The sequence below is a fragment of the Eriocheir sinensis genome, chromosome 51 (genome assembly GCF_024679095.1).
Source record: "Eriocheir sinensis breed Jianghai 21 chromosome 51, ASM2467909v1, whole genome shotgun sequence".
Lineage (NCBI taxonomy): Eukaryota > Metazoa > Arthropoda > Malacostraca > Decapoda > Varunidae > Eriocheir > Eriocheir sinensis.
In genome coordinates this window covers 6713528-6730609 of record NC_066559.1, presented here as the reverse complement: position 1 = coordinate 6730609, position 17082 = coordinate 6713528, and the positions used below count along the sequence as shown (strand labels likewise).

The window sequence follows — 17082 nt, the reverse complement described above, 5'->3', positions numbered from 1 at the left end:
AGCGGGGAGGCATCGAGGGGCTGTGTTGTGGCTAACGCCAGGGTCGTAGCGGGGAGGCATCGAGGGGCTGTGTTGTGGCTAACGCCAGGGTCGTAGCGGGGAGGCATCGAGGGGCTGTGTTGTGGCTAACGCCAGGGACGTAGCGGGAGGCATCGAGGGCTGTTGTGGCTAACGCCAGGGTCGTAGCGGGAGGCATCGAGGGGTTGTGTTGTGGCTAACGCCAGGGTCGTAGCGGGGAGGCATCGAGGGGCTGTGTTGTGGCTAACGCCAGGGTCGTAGCGGGGAGGCATCGAGGGGCTGTGTTGTGGCTAACGCCAGGGACGTAGCGGGGAGGCATCGAGGGGTTGTGTTGTGGCTAACGCCAGGGACGTAGCGGGGAGGCATCGAGGGGTTGTGTTGTGGCTAACGCCAGGGACGTAGCGGGGAGGCATCGAGGGGTTGTGTTGTGGCTAACGCCAGGGTCGTAGCGGGGAGGCATCGAGGGGCTGTGTTGTGGCTAACGCCAGGGTCGTAGCGGGGAGGCCTCGAGGGGCTGTGTTGTGGCTAACGCGAGAGGCTGTTCTGTGGCTCACGCAAGGGTCGCAGTAGGAAGGCCTTGAGGGGGCTGTCTGAGATTGACATAAATAAATACATAGATCCATAAATTGACTGATTAATTAATTGACACATACGAGATTATTGATTAGCTGATTAGCCCGTTAATGGAGCAGGCGAATTTTATTTAAAGTGGCTGCCGTGATATATGACTCTTTGCTTGGCCCTTGCTTATCCCCGCTGCTCCTCTTGATCTAAATCTCTGAAGCTAGGGTTGACTGAAGATCCGGGCAGCAGGGTATCTTCCGCCACTCGGTGATGACTTGAAAAATCAGCGTGTTTTGGTGGGACTCGAACCTAGGTCCACGGGCTCACAACGCCTGCACGCTGACGACTCGACCATATAGCTGGCCGCCGTCCGCGGGGTGGAGGTTGGGGTTTCAGGGAAGGCGTGGGGAGTGGCACGCCAGCCCTCGTCAAGTGAGCATCGGGAGGAGGGGAGGCATGCAGTTAGCAAGTTCAGAAGAGCAATCAGCGTGAAAATATCGATAAAAGATGGAAAGAGAGGGAACACTGCGGCAGAATTTAAGAGGTAGAAGACTATCAGTAAGAGGAGGAGAGCTGAAGAGAAGAGACGAGGAGCCTTAGACTCCACTCTGTCCAAGAGAGCTGTGTGAGTGGAGCCCCCCACACGTGAGATGCATACTCTATACGAGGGCGGACAGGGCCCCTGTATATGGATAGCAACTGTGCGGGGGAGAAGAACTGGCGGGGACGATACAGAAAGCTCAACCTCGAGGAAGCTGATTTAGTGAGAGAGATGTGAAGAACTGCAAAAAACTGGCTCCAATACGGGCACGAACGGACCGCTACAAGAACGGCGCCGTACCAGTAATGGTCAGCAGCATAAACTCAATGTAAACCACTCTTAGGAGTAGAATTTGTAAATATTTATACTCTGTTATTATTATTATTATTATTATTATTATTATTATTATTATTATTATTATTATCATTATTATTATTATTATTATTATTATATTTATTATTATTTTTTTAGCATTGTCCACATGTATTTTGTCCAAATAATTTATGTATGTTTTAAGCTCTGGTGCCGTAATCCTTACACTAATAAACTATTTTATCATAATTATTATTATTATTATTATTATTATCATTATAATCATTATTATTATATCATTATTACACACATTCGATAATGAAGCTCTACAACGTTGCAGTTAAAGCATACAAAATAGTTGTTACCAACAGGAGCTGCCTTGTATAGGCCAACAGGCCTCTTGCAGACTCCTTACGTTCTTATGTTCTTATGTTCTTACAGGGAGTTTGTTATCTAAAAACAGAAACAGGAAAAGGGACAAAATGCCAAATATAGCACATCATACACCACGGCAGCAGCGATGGAGCTGCGTATGTACACAACAAGCATCGGCGAGGGATTCCCTAATCACTCCGAGATTTGGTTATGCCATGGGTGTTTTGGCTCAACGTGTCCTCAGGTATGTCTGTCCCGCCGCCGCGGTGTACCTGGTGGCCACGCAGGTGTACAGCAGCTTCCTCAAAGCCCGTGAGGCCGAGCGACAGCCGGAGAGGGGAGGCACGGGGCCCGACACTCCGTCTTGCCGCGCCCTCTTCACCGTCACGAACGTCGCCCGCCGCCAGGCAGCCAACGTCAGTCTCTTCATACACGACCTTCAAGGGTATTCGCCTCCTCACAAGCTCAGTGGAGACTGGAGGGCGCGGTCACCCCCCGGCCCCGGCTCCAGCTCTGGCAGCTTCGCCGCGGTCGCTGGGGCGGTGCGGCAGCTGCTTCTGAAGAGAAACTCGCCATCAGGGGCTACCACGGCAGACTACTCCCCGCTGGCATCCCTCCTTCCCTCCGTGCTGGCCCGCCAGGCAGGGGGTGAGGGCAGCGTCCCGACGGTCTCCACCACCACCACCACCAGGATCGGCAAAGGGGGTGGGCTGCTGCCCTACGTGCCGTGTCAAATAGCGACCTATGCTGACCCCGCCTCTGCCACCGCCTGCTTCAGGGAGAGGCTGAGGAGAGATGACCACTTCTGGATCGTATTTATGGGGGATTCCAAGATCAGAAACCTTTTCTTTGAATTTACTGCAAGGATCAACGAAGCAAATGTTTTTTCCATTAAGTATACGGTAAATTTGCTGAGTTCCACGATGCATACTTTTAGCATAACATTATACATTGTCACTAACTACTGACACAACTTAAGAGCTGAACAGACTCTTCACAAAGCAGAGAGGCCATAGCATCTTACGCCAACAAACTTTTCCTGTCCACAGAACGGCAGCATGGCCTTCGGTGCGAAGGAGAGGATAGACGGGAAGCCCAGAGTGGACATGGAAGCCTCCAGCGCGCAGCTGCCCGGACTGCGTGTGACTTTCCTGTAAGTTATTGTGAAATGCAGATTAGAGCACGGTGACAGCTGCAGAGCACTGCAGAGCTCTTTCCGGGAGGGTACTGACTGGATATCATGAGTCCAGCATGTGATCAGACCGTGGGTGAATATCACACACAAGCACAACCTCCCGTATCACTCCCACACCCACACTTACCCATCCAACCACACCCACACATGGGACCACCACAATCACCACAGCCTCCACCATTACCTTCACTAACCACCACCATTTCCACGAGATCCTTGCACGCTACTGAAATTACCGCTTATTATGACCTGTCTGAATATCTTTCACTTTTGTCTAAACTTCTAAAGGATATCATTATGCTATAAAATGTTTTTTGTAAATTTAATCGCATTATTGGCAAAAAAATATGCATTCCTTTGTCAATGTGAATCCAAAGATAAGAAAGCCTTCCCACCCCCTGTCATGTGCACTTGGATACGTGTGCCGAACAGGTTCAAGACGTTCAGCGAGCAGGCACTGTCAAAGATAAGGAGCAGCTCGGAGGTGCAGCAGCTGGCGCGGTGGGCGGAGGGGCTGGAGGCGCCGCCACACCTGCTGGTGCTGGGTAGGTTACCACACGCTTCCACATAACACACACACACACACACACACACACTCACTAAGGGTCTTGTGCTTTAAAACGACGTATATTTGGTCAGTCAACGTGTTCCAGTAGTTCTCCAAACTAGTTTTATTTGCTTGCTTGTATATGACAGTCAATATGTTTACTACTTGTTACGCTTTAAAAAAGGCAAGATACTGGGGATGACAAGTAGTTTACGGCAATGGTTTACCAGAGCTCATCAGTAACTCGTTAATCACTTTTAAAAGGAATTTTCCTGTAAAGAATAATCTGAGAAAGGGTCTATAACAAAATTAGACAGTTTTCTCCTCACAGCATTGTCAAAGTATCATATACAGTTCCCTCCGGTATGTTCCGGTATGGACGCCACCATGGTGAAGTGGTTAGCATGCCTTGCTACTAATACGCTGCTCTGGGTTCCAATCCTGGCCCGGGCAGTCGGCGCGCAGTCCACCCAGCTGTTCATCCTCCCATTCGGACTTGTCGATAAATGGGTAACTGGGGAAACCTGGGGAAGGTAACTGTGGTAGGGTAGGCCTATGATGATGAGTAGCGCAGCGCATTCAACCATCCCGAGCTGTGTCCTCCCTTCCTTCTTCCTGAATAATTCTTATTATCACTGGATATACCAAACCCTGAGGACGGGTTGGCACGTCCTTAACTCTGGTTCTCCCACATGTTTGCCGCGTGTGGCGTCCCTGTAAGCATGGGAGACTGGAATCATGGGGGTTGAGCAATGTCGTAGTCGTGTGCTGCGGCAACACACCTATCTTGTCCCTTATCCCGGCCAAGACGGGCGGCCTTTCCTGGCTCGGAGAGGTCCAACGGCTGGCCTTCGTGACCATTTGGGGAGGCGGTGGCTGAGGCGTCAGAGTAACGGCCTCGTGTTCAGGAGGACGCGAGTTCAATCCCCGCCCGGTGCCACCAAGCTGGGATTTTTCAGCCGCCGCCGAGTGGCTTAAAACTACCCACATGCTGTCCAGAAGACCACCTATCAACCCGGACTCTAGATTCAAGGATCAAAAATGAGCTCTGGGAGGGCAGCATGAGCCAATGCAAGATGGCGCCACTATAAACACTCGCCTGCGCCAGAACGGGCTGGGCCGACCATCAGGACCCACCGGAAAGAAGTCTTGGACCGACCATCAGGATCCATCGGGAAGCCTACCGGCGCAATAGGCCACAATGTAAAAAAAAAAAAAAAAAAAAAAAAAAAAAAGCGGAAGGGTAGCTGTCACGTAGCTGCCCTTCCCAGTCCAAGCTCCTCAAAGGATCACATCAACTTGCCCTATCCATGAGTTACGTGGGCGTCCCCTTGGTCTCCTCCACTCACAGTTGTCTCGTATAAAAACAACCCTATAAGATATTAAAATGAGTAACCGCATTAACAAAGGTGATGTTGATGAAATCCCCATACGATATTTTGTTTTGCCCTCGCAATAATGGCAACAAACTGTATAAATTCAGGATCAGGGAGGAGAAAGACAAGAACTGCTTTACTGATGGGATTGTACATTAATGGAACAAACTGATTAGATGCGAAGCGATCCCAGCTTTGTTTTACTAATATAAATGGTTGCATTGTTAAACTTAGCATCTTAACCCTTTGACAACAGCATTTAGTTATAATGATCTTTCCCTGTGCGGCTGTCCCACTGAAACTGACCCTTCACAAATAACACGATATATACATATATATATATATATATATATATATATATATATATATATATATATATATATATATATATATATATATATATATATATATATATATATATATATATATATATATATATATATATATGTATATATATATATATATATATATATAGATAAATATATATATATATATATATATCTATATTTATATATATATATATATATATAAATATATATATATTTATATATATATATATATCTCGGTGTACATGCCGAATATCTGCGCATCCTGTATGGAACTATTATGTTAAAACGCTCGAGTAATGGCGAAGTTGTGGACCTTGCCAAATCCTATCATGAGGTAACAGATAATAGATGGTAAATTGAATTGGAAAATTCAGGGCGGAAAAAGATCCAGGTGGAGAAATTACATACCAGCATTTGCTGGAGCAGGATGGAGCGCTCTAACATTTGACAGGCATTGATGGAAAATGTTGGGAAAGACAGTGCAGTGAACCAGTGACGGATAAAAATAATGATCATGATGATGACAGGGCAGTATTAGAGAGGGAGCATATTTAAAATACATCAGACTTGTCATAACATAAGCCGTAAGTCTGCAAACTTTTCGGCACACTCCTGTCAGGAGCAGCAGCTGTAGCACCACCACTGCTCTTCTTCGCAGGTTACTCGTCGTGGGGGACGAAGAAAACGGATTTTCTGTTCCTGCATGACGCCCTCGGCTTGCTGATGGACATGCACGAGGTGGTGGTGCCTCTCCTACAGAAGGTGTGCAAGCCGTGCTGTTTTAAACTTCTCGTAACATTCTCATGAAACAAACTGAAAAATTTCAGGCTATATTTTTAGTTTTGCTGTTCCATCAACAATGCGTCAAATCGAAATGCATTAAATTGGTATCAATAAACGTCCCATTTAACTCAGTTTTTGTAAGCATTGCAAAATCTAATTAATCACTGATACATAATTATATAGATAGTCTTGACATGACTCAACGTATACCGTTCAGATCAGCTGGAAGACTCGGATGGTAGTGACGCCAGAAAGCAGGTTCAAAGTCCACATCAGGCCGAGTGCCATACAACACCACAGCATCCCCTATGGCGACCCCTCCTACGAATGGAGCGAGACAGTGTTCCTGCATCACCTACGACGGCATGCACAGCACCCGCCACCATCTTCACATCTCCATGAACAACCAGTGCGCCGTAACGATTCACAGCCCCGAGACCACTTGGTGCCCGGGGCGGCTGACGGCGGAGTGTGGTGGTGGGACACGAGTCTGCCTCTGAGCCTGGCGGAGAGCAGTGAGTGTGAGGAGCTGTTCCTCAGTGGCCTGGCACATCACCCTCTGTACAAGAGCTTTTTCTTTAGGTGTGACAACGACATGCACGCGGGCACCGTCACCCTGGGGGACCAGGTCACGATGCTGCTCAACCTGGCGTGCAACTCCGTGCTGGAGGGACGCGAGGGACTGTGCTGTGCCTGACGCGAGGGACGCAGCAAGGAGGGCCTCGAGTGGTTCATTTGTGGCTAAAGCGAGGCACGCAGCAGGGAGGCCTAAGGGGCTGTGTTGTGACTAACGCGGGGAACGTAGCAAGGAGGCCTCAAAGAAGGGGAGGTCGTGACTAGTGCAAATAGTGTAGTGCAAGAAAAGTTCAGGATTGTCCAACCATGTCGTTATATATCACTAATATAGATTCCAAAGTGAAACACACCTTTTGTTTGCATTAATGGACTATTCCATTCTAGTCCCAGAGAGCAAACTGATGCATCGCGCCGTCATTATTCAAACTCACATCACCCTCGCTCAATCTTTGGCCAAGCCACGAGTACACACACACACACACACACACACACACACACACACACACACACATATACAAAACGCTAACTATTTTTGTTACCAACAGTGTGACAGTGAAATGTATGCAAACAACACTCGCACATGAATCCCAGCTCTCTTTTCGGTGTTATAAGCTTTCTTGTGTTCTACGTTTAGGGAAACCCATGGCATGTGTTACGGTGTTATCTTTCCTTATAATTTACCGTACCCTACTGGACCAGGTTCCAGCAAAAAAGTCACGGTATATTTTCATTATGGAGTTCTGCATCAGTTTATCTAATAGGTTGTAAGGCTACCTCTTGAGTAAAATGTACGGAATACGTTCTTATAGTTTATCAAATTACCATGTAAATTATCAAGTAAACATCTGAAAACTGTCCAACTTATCCCTTTACTTTCATTTCCTTTTCCCTGGTGGTAAACTACGCGGTAATTGACCGGACAGAGTGCAGGAAACACCTTATTCACGGCTTCCCCTACATAAAAACAAAATTAATCAATCGCTCGACACTACACCGCTTAGTTCACGCACCACTGTTACTTTGAGTTGGAGTGTTGCTAATAACGCGGGAGACGCAGCGGGGACGCCTCGAGGGGTTGTGATGTGGCTAACGCGAGAAACGCAGAAGGGAGGCCTTGAGGGGATGTGTTGTGGCTAACGCGAGGGACGCAGCCGCTTGGCTTCTAAGGTACTTGTGATCAAGAAATAGAACATGAGGAGGAAAAAAGGCAAAGCTTCCTGCATGCATCGTGGCGGTCACAAATCAGCGGACGCGCAGATAATATTACAGTGGAAGCCGTAAGGTAAGGATCTGTTTGACTAAGTACAATGAAGGTTAGGACACAGCACATCCTCAGGTATGTCTGTCCCGCCGCCGCGGTGTACCTGGTGGCCACGCAGGTGTGCAGCAGCTTCCTTAAGGCCGGTGAAGCCGAGCGCCAGCAGGGGCGGGGCGGCACGGGGCCCGACACTCCGTCCTGCCGCGCCCTCTTCACCATCACGGACGTCGCCCGCCGCCAGGCAGCCAACGTCAGCCTCTTCATACACGACCTTCAAGGGTATTCGCCTCCTCACAAGCTCAGTGGAGACTGGAGGGCGCGGGCACCCCCCGGCCACGGCATCAGCCCCGTTCCCAGCATCGCCGCGGCCGCTGGGGCGGTGCGGCAGCTGCTAGTAAAAAGAAACTCGCCGTCAGGAGCGTCCACGGCAGATTACTCCCCGCTCGCCGCCCTCCTTCCCTCCGTGCTGGCCCGCCAGGAAGGGGGTGAGGGCAGCGCCCCGACGATCACCACTACCATCACCACCAGGATCGGCGCCGCCGGTGGGCTGCTGCCCTACGTGCCGTGTCAAATAGCGACCTATGCTGACCCCGCCTCTGCCACCGCCTGCTTCAGGGAGAGGCTGAGAAAGGATGACTCCTTATGGATCTTCTTCATGGGAGACTCTAAGATAAGGAACCTTTTTGTTGCATTCATTGCACTAATTGACAAAGAGCTCCAGTTCATTATCAAATTTCCGGTAAGTTTTGGTCACGCATTTTTTTTACATTACGTGGCCAAAGTTATCTTTAAAGCCCAAGTTCTGTACAAGACTGTTGAGAAACACCTATTGTGAGAAGTTTCTTCAAAGGAGAGAAATGACACCACATAAACTGACAAACTCTCCGTCCACAGAGCTTCAGCATACCATTCGCTGCGATGGACTGGGGCCACGTTAAGATAAAAGTGCACTTGGATGCCTCTTGTCTGAAGCTGCCAGGACTACGTGTGTCATTCCGGTAAATGTGTGTGTGTGTGTGTGTGTGTGTGTGTGTGTGTGTGTGTGTGTGTGTGTGTGTGTGTGTCCATGCCCGTGGGTGTTTCTGGAATGACCAATATATTGTTAACATGATTTTCCAAGTCTGTCAGTCATGGAATGAATATGCACTAACAGGGCTGTCACCTGTAACTTTAAATATTACAACTTTTCCTCTATAGACTATCCTTCGATGTTCCGAGTAAATAACCCTTCATAATCAGGTTTCAGCCATTCAATCAGCTAAAGGCATCATCAAAGAAGGGCAGCGCGGAGGTGCTGCAGCTGGCGCGGTGGGCGGCGGGGGTGGAGGCAGCTCCACACCTGCTGGTGCTGGGTAGGCTGTCACGCGCTGCCACGCAACACACAGCTAATGTGGGAGATTCATGATCATCATGATCCACAGCTCGCTCACTCATGCAATTGCTTCTCTGTCGCCTCAGTTTCCTCTCCCTTATGACGTACTCAATTCAAAGTTTACTTTTCGCTCGCTCACTTACTCGCTTGTGAGTAATAACAGCAGCATTAGAGGTAATACTAATGGTAACTGTGCCCACCGCTTCTCCGCAGGCTACACTTCGTGGACCACCATTGATATGGAAGTGGAGTTCTTTCACGACGCTCTTGACTCCCTGATGGACATGCACAAATTGGTGGCGCCTCTCCTGCAACAGGTTGGTGGACTCTGACGCTTTCGTGCCCTCGTTCAGCTGTTGCATTCACGGAACAATCTGTATCAAAACTTCCACAACACTGCGGTATACCCTGCTGAGGCTATGACATACACGCGTTTAGGTACCAAGTGGCTCTCCGATTACTCAGTTATAATTTATGTATGTAAGACTCAGTCCAACCCTTCTGTTGGAAGTGCCATGTAACATTATACATTGTCACAAATACATCTGTGTAAATGACTCTAAGGTTCCTGCTTTCATATCAGGTGAGCCGGAGGACTCGGGTTATCGTGACGCCCCAAAGCAGATACAAGATCTACACAGCAACAGGTCTTTACCAGGATTACAGCACTCCTTTCGGGGATCCCATCTTTGACTGGAGCGAGGCAGTGTTGCTGCATCATCTGCGGCATCATGCTCAACAAAGCCGAACGCCTACACCACCTGATGCTACCTCGGCAGGAAAGATAAGGGAACGAGGAAGCCGGCGCGGCTCAGGGCCCCACGACTACATGGAGCCCGAGGAGGCTGACGGCGGAGTGTGGTGGTGGGACACGAGTTTGCCACTGAGCCTGGCGGAGAACAGCGAGTGTGAGGAGCTGTACCACCGTGGCCTGGCACATCACTCTTTGTATAATAGCTCTTTCTTTAGGTGTAACAATGACCACCACGCAGGCACCGTCACTCTGAGGGACCAGGTCACGATGCTGCTCAACCTGGCGTGCAACTCCGTGTTGGGAGGTGGCGAGAGGATGTGTTGTGGCTAACGCGAGGGATGCAGCAGGGAGGTCTTGAGGGGCTGTGTTGTGGCTAACGCGAGGGATGCAGCAGGGAGGCCTGGAGGGGAAGTGTTGTTGCTAACGCGAGGGACACAGCAGGGAGGCCTGGAGGGGCTGTGTTGTGGCTAACGAGAGGGACGCAACAGGGAGGCCTGGAGGGGCTGTGTTGTGGCTAACGAGAGGGACACAGCAGGGAGGCCTGGAGGGGCTGTGTTGTGGCTAACGAGAGGGACACAGCAGGGAGGCCTCGAAGGGCTGTGTTGTGGCTAACGAGAGGGATACAGCAGGGAGGCCTGGAGGGGCTGTGTTGTGGCTAACGAGAGGGACGCAGCAGGGAGGCCTGGAGGGGCTGTGTTGTGGCTAACGAGAGGGACGCAGCAGGGAGGCCTGGAGGGGCTGTGTTGTGGCTAACGAGAGGGACGCAGCAGGGAGGCCTGGAGGGGCTGTGTTGTGGCTAACGAGAGGGACGCAGCAGGGAGGCCTGGAGGGGCTGTGTTGTGGCTAACGAGAGGGACGCAGCAGGGAGGCCTGGAGGGGCTGTGTAGTGGCTAACGAGAGGGACACAGCAGGGAGGCCTGGAGGGGCTGTGTTGTGGCTAACGAGAGGGACACAGCAGGGAGGCCTGGAGGGGCTGTGTTGTGGCTAACGAGAGGGACGCAGCAGGGAGGCCTGGAGGGGCTGTGTTGTGGCTAACGAGAGGGACGCAGCAGGGAGGCCTGGAGGGGCTGTGTTGTGGTTAACGCTAAAGACTGTTCAGGGGCTAAGGCGAGGGTCGCAGCAGATAGGCAATGAGGGACTGTCAGAGATTGAGATGAACAAATACATCCATCCATAAACTGATTGATTAATTATCCAGTTGATTAACTTAGTGCATGAATGATTATCTGTCTGAAAGATAAATAACTTGGAGAGGTAGTGGCTAGGTGTTGAGTTAAGGTTTGAACGATGGGTTGCTAGTTGTCTCCGATCGATGGCTGACTGTAATAAAACCATCTTACCCGGAACGTTCTGTTGTTGGCTTCCGCGGGTCATTCCCTCCCCACCACGCTGCGTCTCTCTCTCTCTCTCTCTCTCTCTCTCTCTCTCTCTCTCTCTCTCTCTCTCTCTCTCCTCTTCCTCCTCCTCCTCCCTTACTCCATCTCCCTTTCTTTTTCCCTCCGTTCTCCTCCTCCTCCTCCTCCTTCTGCCTTCTATCACCACCCTCCACCCCAGTTCCATCGCCACTCTCTTCCCTCCATCCCATCTCTCCCGACCCACCACACCGTCTTCAGTACATTATAACATTAAGTACATTATTAACATTAGAATACAGTGCTGACCGTAGTAATCAAGGCGGTAGAGAGTCCATTTATGCACCCTTCCACATCTCTTTATTTTTCTACTGCTCTTCTGTTGCCATGTCCTCATCGAACATTCAAAACCTCTCAGAAAACCACAGGAAAGGGAGCAGAGATTGAAACAAGTGTGAAAATACCAACTGCTCTTCTGTTGTCATATATGTCTTCTACTCAACTTCAAACCTCCCGGAAAACCACAGGAAAGAACATAACCAAAATAGGCTTGCAAATATCTCTGAAATAAGTGCGACTTTATTCATCAAGTTGTGCTATTTGCCTATTTTTTTTCTTGTCTTGTGTTTATATATACCACTAGGTGAAATATAACTAGCGGACCTTTTTATTTGCTTGTTTGTTTGTTTTTTGCCATTGAGCTGCCTCGCTTGCTGTAAAAATAATACAGGGAACATTAGCGAAGTGAATCTAAGGGCAGAGAAGGAAGTTACTGGACAGAGAGACACGCCACTTAGCGGGGACTACCATGAAGGTCCATTGGGGTGTAGTTATTGGCCGTGCACTTAGCAGGGGGGGGGGGGGGGATCCTGGGGTAAGTCGAGACAGTAGGATGTGGTGGGTAGTGGAAAAAGTTTGAAGTTTCGTTTAGTCGGCGCAACATCTGTGGTCAGGAGCTGGAGAGAGACAGGAGGGGAAGGAATTATAGGAGAAGGGAACAGATCCCAGGAGACGGGACACAACCCCCGACTAATACCTGGTACCCATTCACTGTTGGGTGGACAGGGGCGTTAGGGTATCGGAAAAGCCGCCCAAATGTTTCCACTCCGCCCGGGAATCGAGCCCGGGCTCTCCCGGTTGTGAGCCGAGTGTGTTAACCACTACACTATGAAGCCCCTATTTGTGGTGGCTAGTGGAAGGGAGCTCGGTAAGGATAGCCAGGATAGGAACACAGGCGCGACAAAGGTGCATGAAACCGTTTGGTCTACCTGAGTGTCTTTATTCCATCTATATTTCTATCTATCTCTTAGTCACAGCACAGCCCCTCGGGGCCTCTCTGCTTGCATCTTTCGCGTTAGCCACAGCATAGTCCCTCCAGACCTTACTGTTACATCCATCACGTTAGCCACAGCATAGTCCCTCCAGGCCTCACTGTTACATCCATCGCGTTAGCCACAGCACAGCCCCTCGCGCCCCCCCAGCACGGAGTTGCACGCCAGGTTCAGCAGCATCATGACCTGGTCCCCCAGAGTGACGTTGCCCACGTGGTTGTCGTCGTAACACCTGAGGAAAGCGCTGGTGTACAAAGAGTGATGTGCCAGGCCACTGTGGAACAGCTCCTCACACTCGCTGTTCTCCGCCAGGCTCAGTGGCAGAATCGTGTCCCACCACCACACTCCGCCGTCGTCCGGCCCGGGCACCAGGTGGTCTCGGGTCCCTGCGCCGTGGCGGCTCCCTCGTTCCTTCATGACCCTCGCAGAGGATGCACGAGGCGGTGAGGATTGTGTCGGCTGTTGTGGGTGCCGCCGCAGATAGTGCAGGAACGCGGCCTCGCTCCAGCCAAAGTTTGGGTCGGCAAGAAATGCTTGTCTCATCGCTCTCTCTCCAACAGCTGCGTGATTCTTGTACCTGCCCTGGGACGTTACGACTACTCGAGTTCGCTGACCGACCTGAAAGTTTTATAACAAACGTTATATACGTAAAAAAAAAAAACAATAAATAAAAGATGAAAAGCGAACTAGTCTGATGGTAATCATAATGTCTATTTTGTTAGTTTGCCATAAAATAAAATAAATGCATGCATTGCAGATATAATAAAAATAGAAAAGCATTTGTTGTTTTGCTGCAGAAGAGGCACCACCACCTTGTGCATGTCCGTCAGATAGCCGAGCGCATCATGCAGGAGCGGACCCTTCGCGAAAGTCATCCTCCGAAGCATCCACGACGAGTAGCCTGAGGGTGGAGGAGACGGACTGTAGGAGTTCCTGGCGGTCGTTGGGCTCATACTTAGGTTTTCAGAAGGACGGAGGCTAGTGGGAACATCGTTCACACGATATCTATTCCCTGTCCAAGGTCTCTAACAAGCTTTTCAGTTGTTCTTTTATTACGAGTTTTTCTGTGTCCTTTGCTCCCCTATGAATTGTTACTTTATTCTGCTCCATCCTTCCCTCAACTCTTTTTGTGGAATGTGCTTCATTTAAGGCGCCACAGCAATGGAAACATGCAACATTCTGGCTCAGGAAAACATCAAGTGAGGGTCTGGCAGGCTTCCGGTGTCCCAGGCAACTTGCAAACTGGATGTAAGACTGATGGCGTCTTTAGTCATCCAGCAAAGGGCTTCTAGTGTCTTGTCTCTGTAATATGACGGCAATAGTTGCTGAACAACGAAGGCGCCGTGTAAGACACACACCAAGTGTCATAAGGGAGAGATGATGAGTGTGTGAGTGTGTTGTGCGGCAGCGTGTGAGAGCCTACCCAGCACCAGCAGGTGTGGCGGCGCCTCCAGCCCCGCCGCCCACCGCGCCAGCTGCTGTACCTCCGCGCTGCTCCTCAAATCTGCCACGGCTTGATTTTCGAACGTCCGGAACCTGTGCAGCACAAACAGTAGGGGAAAGGTCAGGGGAAAGAAAACTGTATTATCAGTACGACAAAAAAATAAATCATAATGCTATAGTAATGCTACTGCATTAGTTGTTCTTGTTCATTCTGTGTACATTGTTTGTTTATATTACATCTTATTCATGACTGTAATCTTTCCTGACTGGACGTGCCTAGCAAGTACTCTGTCCCCGTGGTCTGAGCTGCGTGTCATAAAAGCAGATTATCAGTGGTCTTTCGTTAGTGATTGTTTGCCACTTCAAGGCTTTCTTAAGTCGCGCATGCACATTTACTCTTCTTAGAAAAAGTAATTAAGGTATTTTGCCATGTTTTATTCTTAGGCTACAAATAGTTCTCGTCAATCATTTTCACCGCTTTATAGTGAATGTATATTTGTCTTATTAATTAAACGAAAGCGGAAGTGCCGCGTGGTACAATCAGTTGTAATTTTTTTTTTGGCGATAAGTTCCTCATTGTTGTTTTCTCGCCTCAAGGAATTAGAGCAGGGGTTCTTTTGGTTCATTTCGTGGTGCCAACGCGGCGGCCACTAGTTAGAAGTCGACCTGAAGACCATGCGCGTCTTCGCAGTTCGAGGCGTGCACTGTGTTAGCCCCGGCCAAGGAACAATGTCATTAATTAACGCTAAAAACGGAATCGGCGTTAAAGTTATATGATGATATTATTATCTATAAACACACTAAACAGTCTTTGCACCAAATTGGCTCCACGTTGGTTGTTCCGTAGAGTTCTGGTCCCTTCCACATAAAGTTACACCATGTGCTGGTACTCCTAAAAGCGAAGGATAAGTGACATCTTGGGCGAGGTTTTGGTGAGAGGTGATTAGTAATGGTGATATCGAGCACTAAAAGTTAAGTTGTAACCCTAAAAGTAAGAGCAAGACATTTTAATAAAAAATCAGCAAGAAACACTTCACAGACAGAAAAATGGATGACTGCAGAAAACTTGTTGCATGAAAGTTACTGCAAACGCCATGGCTCAGACTTTGAAAGCGAATTTGGTATATTGATAAATGTGAGTGGAGAATTATGAGCAATTATGAGTTAAAACTCCTGTATATTGAGACTAATCTCTTGATCAATTATTTTTGTATGTTCCTGTTTATCCTTTTCAGGTATATTTTTAATGTGTCAACTGAAATGGTTATTATTTCTTCCATTTGACATACTTCCGTGACTTCCATTAAGATGGATGTAATATTTATAACATTAAAATAATTGTCGGACCACCCAAACAAACCATCAAGACCCCGGATTTTACCGTAGGATCAAGGCTGGAGTAGAGTTTTACTGTTTCTGAGCAACACTCTTCGCCTGGTGCCATGCACTCCACATCAACTTACTCAAATGACACAAGAAGTCCAGGCAGCTCCACACTGGAAGCTTCTCTATCGTCATTGAGAACCACGAGATTCCTACGCACCACACTAAAGGGTTTGCTGCTGTTCTAGTGAAGGAAAGAGAGTTAAAGCTTTAGTTTTCAAGCCATCACTGCAGACTAACTCTTGCTTAAGAGTTTTGTGAACATTGTGTCAGGAAAATACAAATTGTTTTCACAATAAACAAATTTAACCGGTGGAGTCTGAGACTTACGGGAAGTTTGACCAAGTAGTGGAGCTCATCGTCTGTTCTGGCGAGAAACTCATAAAAGAGATACCTAATCTTGGAGTCCCCCATGAAGAAGATCCATAAGGAGTCATCCTTTCTCAGCCTCTCCCTGAAGCAGGCGGTGGCGGAGGCAGGGTCAGCATAGGTCGCTATTTGACATGGCACGTAGGGCAGCAGCCCACCGGCGGCGTCAATCCTGGTGGTGGTTTTAGTTTTGGCGGTGGTGACCGTCGGGGCGCTGCCCTCACCCCCTGCCTGGCGGGCCAGCACGGAGGGAAGGAGGGCGGCCAGCGGGGAGTAGTCTGCCGTGGAGGCTCCTGACGGCGAGTCTCTTTTCAGGAGCAGCTGCCGCACCACCCCAGCAGTCGCGGCGGAGGTGCCGGAGCTGGGGCCGGGACCGGGGGGTGCCCGCGCCCTCCAGTCTCCATTGAGCTTGTGAGGAGGCGAATACCCTTGAAGGTCGTGTATGAAGAGACTGACGTTAGTTGCTTGGCGGCGGGCAACGTCCGTGACGGTGAAGAGGGCGCGGCAGGACGGAGTGTCAGGCCCCGTGACTCCCCGCATCGGCTGGCGCTCGGATTCACCGGGTTTAAGGAAGCTGCTGCACACCTGCGTGGCCACCAGGTACACCGCGGCGGCGGGACAGACATACCTGAGGATGTGTTGTGTCCAAACCTTCATGGAGTGTACAAACCCACGCTCAACCACGGACGCCGCTGCAGTATATACATCATTTTCTGGGTTATTTTCCCCTTCCTGTTCTGTTTTTAGAGCCTATTCACCCTCGAGGTGAGTTACAGCAAAATTGCATTGTTGCCTAAATGTAGGATTATATAATTTAGTTTAATTTTGCCTTCCGTAACCCCATGTCATATCCAGCAGTTATATCCCCGTTCGTTTATTTGTGCTCCTATAAGCATGCTTTCTATTTTCGTGTGAGGCGACAAGTGTCTGAACCATGTTAGAACCTGATGGATACACTAATTCTTCACCTTTCTCTACAGGGAGAGTGGCAGGTTGCAGGTTGTACAGCACCTGAACCCAGCATCCTACCTGAGGATTAACATCGCAGTTGACCTCACCGCCATCTGGAAGAATCCGCCACTTTCGGCCCCCCCGGCACCACCCCAATGCACTCCATCCCACCCTACCCCTCCCATCACCCCTACCTTTCCCAGAGACAAGTCTGACCCCCGTTTCCCATCCCCCTTCTCTTTTTATACTTGTT

General features: G+C 49.4%; 3 protein-coding genes across 3 annotated transcripts in view; 2 read left to right on the top strand and 1 right to left on the bottom strand.

The window, feature by feature from the left end:
* Positions 1-7378, top strand: part of LOC126982603 (uncharacterized) — a 13954-nt gene extending 6576 nt beyond the window's left edge. Inside the window, exons 5-8 of the mRNA XM_050834794.1 lie at positions 2860-2963; positions 3438-3550; positions 5916-6019; positions 6258-7378. Coding sequence (XP_050690751.1) covers positions 2860-2963; positions 3438-3550; positions 5916-6019; positions 6258-6737 — 801 coding nt within the window. The 3' untranslated portion in view covers positions 6738-7378. The remainder of the gene's footprint in view (positions 1-2859; positions 2964-3437; positions 3551-5915; positions 6020-6257) is intronic.
* Positions 7379-7456: 78 nt separating this feature from the next.
* LOC126982420 (uncharacterized) lies at positions 7457-10349 on the top strand. Its single transcript, XM_050834467.1, has 3 exons — positions 7457-8705; positions 9102-9264; positions 9830-10349. The coding sequence occupies exons 1-3, from the start codon at positions 7924-7926 to the stop codon at positions 10328-10330; spliced, it is 1446 nt and encodes a 481-aa protein (XP_050690424.1). The 5' UTR covers positions 7457-7923; the 3' UTR covers positions 10331-10349.
* Positions 10350-11737: 1388 nt separating this feature from the next.
* Positions 11738-16642, bottom strand: LOC126982419 (uncharacterized). Its single transcript, XM_050834466.1, has 5 exons — positions 15765-16642; positions 15590-15693; positions 14107-14219; positions 13496-13584; positions 11738-13301 (listed from the first exon to the last, which is right to left on the bottom strand). Exons 1-5 carry the CDS (start codon positions 16533-16535, stop codon positions 12801-12803), a joined length of 1578 nt encoding a protein of 525 aa, XP_050690423.1. The 5' UTR covers positions 16536-16642; the 3' UTR covers positions 11738-12800.
* Positions 16643-17082: the final 440 nt, after the last annotated feature.